Raw genomic sequence first — 12,447 nt, forward strand, 5'->3', positions numbered from 1 at the left:
CAGAGAAATCTCCCAGATTCCTGCGCCACAGGCATTGGGTACCCCAACTGGCACCACAGCCTGGAAATTCTCTCTGGACAGTATGTGGGCAATAGTAAGGTTCACTTCTTTGTTTCTGCTCTTTCCAGAACCACTGTCTTAGACTATTGGTTGTATAACATATGAAAGCTGTTGTTTAATATAATTTGTCCATTTTTTCTAATTGTTCAAGGTAGGATGATAAATCCTGACCCTGTTATTTGATTATGGCTGGCCGTTCCTAAATCCTTTGACATAATAATCATTGGCCTTTTTTTTTTTTTGCTTTTACAAGGCATCTGGGAGAATGAGAAATCTAGAATCATCTTAATCCAATCTCAAAATTAAGATTTTCTGGTCTGCCTTAATTACCCCCAAATATATACACTCCATTGAAGGATGGTTTATTTCAGGTTCATCTTACTTCTTAAAGTGTAGCTTTTTAGTTATCTCTGTCCAAAACAAGAGGTATTTTTAACAGCACCTCCAAGCTTGGCAGGCCCTGAACACTTTGGCCTTCTTCTCCTGCACTGATTCAGAAGTTCATCTTAGCCTCTCAGCTGATTGCCCCAACTGTTAAAAGACCCCAGGGCAAAACAGCTCCCAAGCTGGACTCAGGTTTTTGTTTCTTTCCAAATCATGGTCCAGAAATTCCTCCCTATTCACTAACTCTTAGGTATTTTTATGATGTCTTAGTATTTCCTCCAGCCTTCGTCTTCCATAGAGAGCTGGTCTGAGTGACCTAAGTTTGTCATTTTCAGAAATGGAAATGCCACCAGTTTTCACAGTTAGCTCTCTCTCTCTTTACTAAAATGCCACCTCCCTAGAATCTTCACTGACCATAACATATTAAAATAACATCCCATCATTATCTCTTTACCTGCTTTATTTTATCTCCACCACACTTATCACTACCTAACATCCATTTATTTATTAAAATTTCCCACTAAAATGTAAACTCTAAGAGGACAGAAAATTTGTCTTATTCTGGAGAATGGGATGAGGAGGAAGAAGAAAGTTTTATATTTTACTTTATACTTTTCTATATGATATAGATAGTAAGAAAAAGTATGTTTTAAAATCCAAAATGCCCATGCATAGTCTATCACTACTCTGTTCCTCCCTCCTCCTTAAAGATACTCTCAGCTGACATTTAACATACCATGACCTTGGCCGCATTCTGTTCTTGTTTTTATTTATTTATTCATTTATTTGTCTTTCTGTCTTTTGAGGGCCACACGCATAGCATGGAGGTTCCCAGGCTAGGGGTCCAGTCGGAGCTGTAGCTGCTGGCCTATGCCACAGCCACAGCAACACAGGATCCAAGCTGCGTCTGCGACCTACACTACAACTCACGGCAATGCCAGATCCTTAACTCACTGAGTGAGGCCAGAGATTGAACCCTTGTCCTCATGGATGCTAGTCAGGTTCGTTAACCACTGAGCCACAACAGGAACTTCCTGTTCTTGTTCTTCATACTCCACTATAGCTTCACTTACTCCTACAGCTTCAAAATATAACAACACTTAATATTTATTGAACACTTATTATGTGTCAGGAAGTCTGCTAAAAGCTTCACATGGATTATTACACAGTTAATCCTAAAACAAACAAAGCCCCAAAGAACAACTACAAAAACCTTTGCAAGAAAAAATAAATAAGTATTATTATCCCCATTTTAAAGCTGAGGAAATAAAGGCTTGGCTGGCTGAGTAGGTTGTGCAGTCACACAGCTAATTAGGGTGAACCCAGTGTTTATTCTCTTGCATCATGCTCTAACCATACCCCTACACAGTACTCACCTATGGAGAAAACTCTGAGGCTCTAAAACCTCTATCTCTAAATCTGACTACTTCCAAATTCCAGACCAAAAATCTCTAAATGGCTGCTTGCCATTTTTAAAGGATGTTCTGTAGGCACCATAAACTCAACATATGTAAAGCCAAACGAATCTTTTTTACTCCTCAAATCTGCTATTTATAATTTTCATCTTGTTGACAGTATCATTATTCTGTCAGCCATCCATGGAAATCTTTTTTTAAAAGCTTTAATGAGATTTAATTTACATATCATACAACTCACCCATTTAAAGTGGTCTTAGTATACTTGCAACCAACGCCACCATCAATTTTAGAATTTTTTTTTGCTTTTTAGGGCCGTATGCACAACACATGCAGGTTCCCAGGCTAGGGGTCTAATCGGAGCTACAGCTGCCGGCCACGGCCACAATCACAGCAACACAGGATCTAAGCTGTGTCTTCGACCTACACCACAGCTCGTGGTAACGCCGGATCCTTAACCCACTGAGCGGGACCAGGAATCAAACCGGCAACCTCATGGATCCTAGTCAGATTCATTTCCACTGCACCAGGATGGGAACTCCAATTTTAGGACATTTTTATCACCCCCCAAAAGAATCATTCCCTATCTATTTTCTGTCTCTATAAACTTGCCTACTGAGGATACAGAATTCTTTGACATCAGCTTTAGCCATTCCCTGCCCCCAATCCCTTCCCACCCAAACAGTGAACTGATTTCCTCATTATACTGACTCCTTCCAGTGATAAGCCCCTCCTTTCCATGGTCATCGCACCTTTAACTCATTCACTCGTTATCTTCGGCCAAGTTCACTTACTTATTTACTTAGTGATTACTGACTTCTCTTTCCCACCCATCCTGTTGCTAGATGATGCTAGATTCCTAAAATAGTCAATGGTTTCCCATTAAAAAGAAAATACAGTTCACACTGCTTAGTGTGGCACTTGAGATCCAACACATTCAACCTCAAACTACTTTCCCAGCCTCATCGCTCCCTTGTGTACCATTCATTCCATGCTTCAGTCATATTAAATTACATGAAGAGTGTGGCACACATGTCCTATTTCATAGTTTTCAGTTTCTTGGAAAAATTCTCAAGCTTAGCTTTCTTTTTTTTTTTTGTCTTTTGTTGTTGTTGTTGTTGTTGTTGTTGCTATTTCTTGGGCCGCTCCCGCGGCATATGGATGTTCCCAGGCTAGGGGTTGAATCGGAGCTGTAGCCACCGGCCTACGCCAGAGCCACAGCAACGCGGGATCCGAGCCGCGTCTGCAACCTACACCACAGCTCACGGCAACGCCGAATCGTTAACCCACTGAGCAAGGGCAGGGACCGAACCCGCAACCTCATGGTTCCTAGTCGGATTCGTTAACCACTGCGCCACAACGGGATCTCCCCAAGCTTAGCTTTCATATTGGATTTTTGTCTTTATACAAGTCATACCAGCTTCTGGACACAGAGTTTCTAAAACTGAAATATAAAAATCCATTTTCAAAGACAACAAATTTGAAAATTTTGATGGACACTGTCATCGAAAGGATATGGAAACTGAAGAGATCCTATTCGGTTGGTTGGAAGAGACCTTTGGGCAAGGACACAAAGCAGCAGCTGGTGTCAGTATCAGCTCTCCCAACAAGCCCATTCCAGCCACATCATCAGGGATGACGAGCAGTACTGGATGTCCTAGCACAGGATGGATTCTGCGGCAGAGTAATTCAGTTGTACCAAACTTTGGTGTACTGTCAAAAAACAGGTAAGACAAATTTAGCTTCTGCTCCCCTCTTAAGAAATTATTTTAACAGGAATTCAAGTTCTTTTTATAACCTCTAGCATATGCATAACCATGTAATCCACTACATAAATTTTGTTGGAATAAGTAACTTGTGTCCCACTCAGGAAAGCACAAGCAATGGAAAAAGTAAACAAATTGGCATTTTAGGAATGACAGCATGGTTCCTGCTTTTATTGCCACCAATGGCCATTTTATAGACTCAAAAGTATATTTCCTCCACTAAATTTATTCTATGGCTCTGAGCAGAAGTTTCCAAGATCACTCAAAGACCATCATGGTGGGGGTGGGAGCCAGGGGTCCCTAAATCACAAACACCCTAAAACTGGCCTCATGATGCCTGCTCTTGCACCTGCTACACCTTTCCCTGAAGAAGTCTCAGGTTACTGTTTGATAGGAGTAATGACAAAAAATTGGGACATCTTTCTCTCCTAAAAAGAATCTAGTGAAATTTGATATCTGCTTACTTTCCAATAGCTCTTTTCTAAACAGAAAAGAAACATTAACGAACCATTCCCCCTTTCTCCAAACTAATCAGGTCACCCAGGGAAATATGCCCACACACATTGGCTTAGAGGCTTAAACTCTCTCAGTAAATCTATGATAGCAAGCTGTCTACCTGTAGGGACTGAATGGTTCTAGAAGATTACTAAAGAAAGATATGTGTGTGGGGGGGTTGTTTCCTGCAGATATTAAAAAATAAAACATATACTAATCTGAGAGGTGATTTGGGGCAGGAGTAAGAAAACAGACTGAAAAAACACAGGTGGCTTCTTCAAGCCTTAAGATCTATGACTACCTGTGTGGATTCAGGGCATATAAATGGAGGCACAAACTACTGAATAAAGAACAAATTAGTTGGACTTAAACATAAGTTAGGTTTTTTCTTGCTATAATTCATGTTCACTTTGGATTCTGTAACAGGATAGCATAGGAAGGCAATTTTTTTTCCTGCCTCCTCCATGGATTTGTTTGTAATCTGAAGACAATGGAGGTGGGAAGAGAGATGGTTTCTAAGCCTATGTAAGGAGATAGGATTAAGATGGCAGACTAGAAGGACCAGAGCTCAACTTCTCTCCTAAAAACAACAAAATTCACAACTAAAGGCTGAGCAACCTTCACTCCAATGGAGCGGAAACCTTAAAAAAGATATCCTACTCCAGAAGACAAAGAGGAGGCCACATCAAGAGGTAGGAGGGGTGGATTTCGTGATATAAACAACCCCATACCTCCTGGGTGGGAAGCCCCACAGACTGGAAACTAACTGGTTCACAGAGACTCACCTACAGGAGTGAGAGTTCTGAGACCCACATCAAACCCTCAGGTGCTGGGAACTGGCACTGGGGAGAAAGAGCCCCTGGAGCATCTGCCATTGAAGGCCAGCGGGGCTTGTGCGCAGGAGCTCCACAGGACTGGGGGAAACGGAGACCCCATTCTTAAAAGGCACACACAGACTTTCACGTGCACTGGGTCCCAGGGCAAAGCAAAGTCTCCAGAGGAATCTGGTCAAAGCTGACTGCAGTTCTTGGAGGACATCCTGGGAAAACAGGGGTGAATATGGCTTGTTGTGAGGAAAGGACATTGAAAGCAAAGCTCTCGGAAATATTCAGCAGCTGCCTGTCTCTGGAGGTGGCCATTTTGGGAAAACCTGGCCCCACCCAACAGTCAGGCTGAGAAGCCCCAGGGCAAACAATAATCCAGGTGGGATCACAGCCCCGCCCCTCAGTAAACAGGCTACCTAAAGACCCCTCAGGCACACAGCTGCCTCTAATCCCATCCAGAGACTAAGCCCCACCCACCAGAGGAATTAGAATCAGCTCCACCTACCCGTGGGCAGGCATCAGCCCCTCCCATCAGGAAGCCTACAGCAAGCCCCCCATACCGACTTCAGCCACAAGGGGGGCAGACATCAGAAGTAAGAAAGGCTACAACTCTATTGTCTGTAAAAAGGTCACCACACCAAAAACCTATAAAAATGAAAAGACAGAGAGAACTATAACTCAGATGAGGGAGAAAGGAAAAGCCCCAGAAAACCAGCTAAGCGATGAGGAGATTCTCAGCCTCCAGGAAAAAGACTTTAGACTGTTGATGCTGAAGATGATGCAAGACATTGGAAATAAACTGGAGGCAAAGATGGATAACTTACAGGAAACACTGAGCAAAGAGATACAAGATATAAAACTCAAACAAGAAGAGATGCAAAATACAATAACCGAAATAAAAATTCACTAGAAGCAGCTAACAGCAGAATACAGGAGGCAGAAGAACAAAGTGAGGTGGAGGACAGATTAGTGGAAATTATGGATGCAGAACAGAAAAGAGAAAGAAGATTGAAAACAAATGAAGAGAGTCTCAGAGAACTCTGGGACAACGTGAAACGCACCAACATCCGTATTATAGGGGTGCCAGAAGAAGAGAGAGAGAAGGGGACAGAAAAAATATTCCAAGAGATAATAGCCAAAAATTTCCCTAACATGGGAAAGGAACCACCCACTCAAATCCAGGAAGCACAACGAGTACCATATAAAATAAACCCAAGGAGGAACACCCCCGAGACACATATTAAATCAAACTGACCAAAATTAAAGACAAAGAGAAAATATTGAAAGCAGCTAGGGAAAAGAAACAAGTAACATACAAGGTAAACCCAATAAGGTTATCGGCAGATTTTTCAGCTGAAACTCTGCAGGCCAGAAGGGAGTGGCATGATATACTTAACATGATGAAAGGAAAAAACCTCCAACCAAGGTTACTCTACCCAGTAAGGCTCTCATTCAGATTTGAAGGAGAAATAAAAACCTTCACAGATAAGCAAAAGCTGAGAGAATTCAGCAACACTAAACCAGCCTTATGACAAATACTAAAGGAACTTCTCTAGGCAGAAAAGAAAAGACAGCAACAGGAAACAAAAATTCCACAAATGACAAGGCTCACTAATAAAGGTATATATACAGTAAAGATACGAAATCATCCATGCACAATTATACCACCAAAATCAGGAATCATGAGAAGAGGTGGGTACAAATGCAGGACACTGGAGATGAACTTGCAATTAAGAGAACAACAACTTGGGAGTTCCCATCGTGGCTCAGTGGTTAACAAATCCAACTAGGAATCATGAGGTTGCGGGTTCAATCCCTGGCCTTGCTCAGTGGGTTAAGGATCTGGTGTTGCCGTGAGCTGTGGTGTAGGTCGCAGACACGGCATGGATCCTGCATTGCTGTGGCTCTGGTGTAGACTGGCTACACCTCCAATTCGACCCCTAGCCTGGGAACCTCCATGTGCCACAGGAGTGGCCCAAGAAATGGCAAAAAAGACCAAAAAAAAAAAAACCAAAAAAAAGATAGAACAACAACTTAAAACAATCTCATATACATATAGGATCTCATATCAAAATTTCAGAATAACTGCAAACCAAAAATCTACAACTGATACACAAAGAAAAATCAACTCAAATACACCACTAAAGATAGTCATCAAACCAGAAGAGGAGAGAACAAGAGAAGAAGGAAAGAAAAAAGAGCAACAAAAACAAATCCAAAGCAATTAATAAAGTGGCAATAAGAACATACATATCAATAATTACCTTAAATGTTAATGGACTAAACGCCCCAACCAAAAGACATAGACTGGCTGAATGGATACAAAAACAACACCCATATATATGCTGTCTTCAAGAGACCCACTTCACTTCTAGGGACACATACAAATTGAAAGTGAGAGGATGGAAGAAAATATTTCATGCAAACGGGGATCAAAAGAAAGCTGGAGTAGCAATTCTCATATCAGACAAAATAGACTTTAAAATGAAGAATATTTTAAGGGACAAAGAAGGTCATTACATAATGATCAAAGGATCAATTCAAGAAGAAGATATAACAATTTTAAATATCTATGCACCCAACATAGGTTCACCACAATATATAAGGCAACTGCTAACAACATGAAAAGGACAAATAACAATAACACAATAATAGTGGGGGACTTTAACACCCCACTTACAGCAATGGACAGATGAACCAGATAGAAAATCAATAAGGAAACACAGGCCCTGAATGATGCATTAAGCCATATGGACTTAATAGATATTTATAGGACATTTCATCCAAAAGCAAGAGAATACACATTCTTCTCAAGTGCACATGGAACATTCTCTAAGATTGATCACATCCTGGGCTACAAATCCAACCTTAGTAACTTTAAGAAAATTGAAATCATATCAAGCATCTTTTCTGACCACAACACTATATGACTGGAAATCAACAACAAGAAAAAATCTGCAAAAAAACACAAACACGTGGTGACTGAACAACATACTACTAAACAACCAATGGATCACTGAAAAAATCAAAGAGGAAATTTAAAAATACCTAGAAGCAAATAACAATGAAGATACGACACTCCAAAACCTATGGGATGCAGCAAAAGCCATTCTAAGAGGAAAGTTTATGGTAATACAAGCCCACCTAACCTAGAAGAAATGGAAGAATTCTTAGAAAAGTACAATCTTCCAAGACTAAACCAAGATGAGATAGAAAAGATGAATGGACCAATCACAAGAACTGAAATTGAAACTGTGACTAAAAACTTCCAACAAACAAAAGTCTAGGACCAGATGGCTTCACAGGTGAATTCTATCAAACATTTAGAGAAGAGCTAACACCTCTCCTTCTGAAACTATTTCAAAAAATTGCAAAGGAAGGGATACTCCCAAATTCATTCTATGAGGCCACCATTACCCCCGATACCAAAACCAGACAAAGATACCGCAAAAAAAGAAAACCACAGGCCTATTTCACTGATGAACATCGATGCAAAAATCCTCAACAAAATACTAGCAAACCGCATCCAACAATACATTAAAAGGATTGTACATCATGATCAAGTGGGATTTATCCCAGGGATGCAAGGGTTCTTCAATATCCACAAATCCAGCAGTGTGATACACCACATTCACAAACGGAAGAATAAAAACCATATAATCCTCTCAATAGACACGGAAAAAGCCTTTGACAAAATCCAACACCCATTTCTGACAAAAACCCTTCAGAAAGTGGGCATAATGGGAACCTACCTCAACATGATAAAGGCCATATACGACAAACCCATAGTGAACATCATTCTCAATGCTGAAAAGCTGAAAGAATTCCTGCTGAGATCAGGAACAAGACAAGGATGTCCGCTCTCGCCACTGCTCTTCAACATAGTTCTGGAAGTCCTAGCCACGGTAATCAGAGAAGTAAAGAGATAAAAGGAATCCAAATCAGGAAGGAAGAAGTAAAACTATCACTATTTGCAGATGACATGATACCATACCTAGAGAACCCTAAAGACTCTACCAGAAAACTGTTAGAGCACATCCATGAATTTGGCAAAGTCGCAGGATACAAAATTAATACACAGAAATTGATGGCATTTCTATATACTAACAATGAAAAAGCAGAAAGAGAAATTAGGGAAGCAATCCCGTTTACCATTGCATCCAAAAGAATAAAATACCTAGGAGTAAACCTACCTAAAGAGACAAAAGACCTGTACTCTGAAAACTATAAGATGCTGATGAAAGAAATCAAAGATGACACAAATAGATGGAAAGATATACCAGGCTCATGGATTGGAAGAGTCAATATTATCAAAATGACTATACTACCTAAGGCAATATACAGATTCAATGAAATCCCTATCAACTTACCAAGGACATTTTTTCACAGAACTCGAACAAAATATTTTAAAGTTTGTTTGGAAACACAAAAGACCCAGAATAGCCAGAGACATCCTGAAAAAGAAAAATGGAGCTGGAGGCATCAGGCTCCCAGACTTAAGACTATACTACAAAGCAACAATCATCAAAACAGTATGGTACTGGCACAAAGACAGAAATATAGATCAGTGGAACTGGACAGAAAGCCCAGAATTAAACCCGCACACCTACAGTCAACTCATCTATGACAAAGGAGGCAAGAATATACAATGGAGAAAAGATAGTCCCTTCAATAAGTGGTGCTGGGAAAACTGGACAACCACATGTAAAAGAATGACATTAGAACACTCCCTAATACCATACACAAAAATAAACTCAAAATGGATTAAAGACCTAGATATAAGACCAGATACTATAAAACTCTTAGAGGAAAACATAGGCCAAATACTCTCAGACATGAACAGCAGCAATATCTTCTCAAATCCACCTCTTAGAGTATTGACAATATAAACAAAAGGGACCTAATCAAACTTAAAAGTTTCTGCACAGCAAAGGGAAACCCTAAACAAAACAAAAAGACAACCCACAGAATGGGAGAAAAATCTTTGCAAGTGAATCAACTGACAAGGAATTAATCTCCAAAATTTACAAACACCTTCTGCAGCTCCATACCAAAAACAAAACAAAAACAAAAACAAACCCACCCCATCAAAAAATGGGCAGAAGATCTAAACAGACAATTCTCCAAAGAAGACATGCAGATGGCCAAGAAACACCTGAAAAGATGTTTAACATCACTCATTATTAGAGAAATGCAAATCAAAACCACTATGAGGTACCCCCTTACACCAGCCAGAATGGCCGTCATCCAAAAGTCTACAAACAAGAAGTGCTGGAGAGGGTGTGGAGAAAAAGGAACCCTATTACGCTGTTGATGGGAATGTAAATTGGTGCAACCACTGTGGAAAACAGTACGGAGATTCCTCAGAAAACTAAAAATAGAACTACCATTTGATCCAGCAATCCCACTCCTGGGCATCCATCCAGAGAAAACCATGACTCAAAAAGATACATGTATTCCGGTGTTCACTGCACCACTATTTGCAATAGCCAAGACATGGAAACAACCTAAATGTCCATCAACAGAGGAGTGGATAAAGATATGGAATATCATAGTGGAATATTTCTCAGCCATTAAAAGGAAAGAATATGGCATTTGCAGCAACATAGATGGACCTAGAAATTATCATGCTAAGTGAAGTCAGTCAGACGGTGAGACACCAACATCAAATGCTCTCACTGACATGTGGAATCTGAAAAAAGGACAGACTGAACTTCTTTGCAGAACAGATGCTGACTCACAGACATTGAAAAACTTATGGTCTCTGGAGGAGACAGTTTGCAGGGTGGGGGGATATGCTTGGGTAATGGGATTGAAATCCTGTGAAATTGGATTGTTATGATCATTATACAACTACAGATGTGATAAATTCATTTGAGTAATAAAAATATTTTAAAAAACCCAAGTAAAATGCTAATACACACACAATAACATATAAAGAATTCCTTTGTATTCATAGTATCTTTCTAGCCAAGAGTTCAAGTAACCTTTTAATGTCATTTGTCTCTTCTCACATATAAACGGGATTGGAATTTGTTTTGTTTCATTTACAAAAGAAATTAAGCCGTGGAGAGGAGAAAGAATATGTACTCAGGTCAATTAGAATATATTCAAGGAGCTGGGAATAATAATAGTTTTCAATAGAGATAGCTTAAAATTTTTACTTTGACTTTTCATACAGAGAATCTGACACCTGGCACTTTGACAAGTGAAACCATTTCCAGTTTCTCCTAAATTCATTCTCATAGTAGGAGAGTAAACAACAGTGCATGGACGACAATGCCTTTCCCCTTCACCTCACATAATGCTGATCGTTTACGACAAGAGCAATTCCGTTTGACAGGTTCAAAGTAGGTTCATTCTCTGCCCTGCAAAGCAAAAAAAACCTAAGCCACATTTCAAAGAAGCTAAAACAAATCTCCACCTGATAAACTGGGGCCCAGGAGTACCAATCCCAGAGATTATTAGAATTTAGTAAGCAACTAACCAAGGGGAAAATGGCTATTTTCAAGTTCACTCATCCTAGTGAAAGGGAAAGACATGAAAGAAAGGTTTAGATTAGTCTACTTACTTATTAAAAGATAATACAGAATAAGGAAATGGGGGAGGTCTCATAAAATTAGTTTAAAAGTGACGTTGAGTCGAAAAGTCAAACTCTGAATCTACTGGAAAAAGGATAATAATGACTGAGAAAACTGTACAGACATTGCATAAACTTAAGCTGTGGATTAAGGACTTACCCAAAGTTCTCCATGGAGAGGATTCCATTCACCTTTACACTGAAATTAAATCTAAACTGCAAAATAAATGGGGTATAAGATTTAACATGAACTATGATATGGATTAAAAACTTCCCTACTCAATCCCTAAAGAAGATTTTTTTGTTTGTTTTTTTTTAAGGGCCGTACCCACAGCACATGGAGGTTTCCAGGTTAGGGGTCAAATCGGAGCTAACAGCTGCTGGCCTACATCACAGCCACAGCAACGCAGAATCTGAGCCACATCTCCAACCCACACAACAGCTCATGGCAACGCCAGATCCTTAACCCACTGAATGAGGCCAGGGATCGAACCCACAACCTCATGGCTCCTAGTAGGATTTGTTTTCACTGAGCCATGATGGGAACTCCGAAGAAGATATCCTTTATGTCATCTTTTTCCCCCATTGGACTTTCCCTAATCATAATTAACATTTGTCTATGTTCAAATTCTGCATCTTAAATGTATTAAGTTCCATACTACAATTCCAAACAGTCACAAATTATCAGGAAATACAACCATTTTCTCCTCTGCTATTCTCCTAATGTAACTTTTCTCCCTCTTCTTTAGATTTTTTTTTTTTTCTTTTCTTTATCAGCCACCCCCAAGGCATGTGGAAGTTCCTGGGTCAAGGATCGAATCTGAGCTGGAGCTGTGACTTATGCCATAGCTGCAACAACACTGGGCCAGAGATCAAACCGGCATTCCACAGAGACAAGACAAGCCGCATCTTTAACCTACTGT

At 40.0% G+C, this 12,447-nt stretch overlaps 1 protein-coding gene across 1 annotated transcript in view; it reads right to left on the minus strand.

The window, feature by feature from the left end:
• C4H11orf80 (chromosome 4 C11orf80 homolog) overlaps positions 1 to 12,447 on the minus strand; it is a 104,370-nt gene that overhangs the window by 35,024 nt on the left and 56,899 nt on the right. Inside the window, 3 exon segments of the mRNA XM_047775160.1 lie at positions 3,377 to 3,572; positions 11,241 to 11,312; positions 11,685 to 11,740. Of these exon segments, the coding sequence (XP_047631116.1) occupies positions 3,377 to 3,572; positions 11,241 to 11,312; positions 11,685 to 11,740 (324 nt within the window).

The sequence above is a fragment of the Phacochoerus africanus genome, chromosome 4, assembly GCF_016906955.1.
Source record: "Phacochoerus africanus isolate WHEZ1 chromosome 4, ROS_Pafr_v1, whole genome shotgun sequence".
Taxonomy (NCBI): domain Eukaryota; kingdom Metazoa; phylum Chordata; class Mammalia; order Artiodactyla; family Suidae; genus Phacochoerus; species Phacochoerus africanus.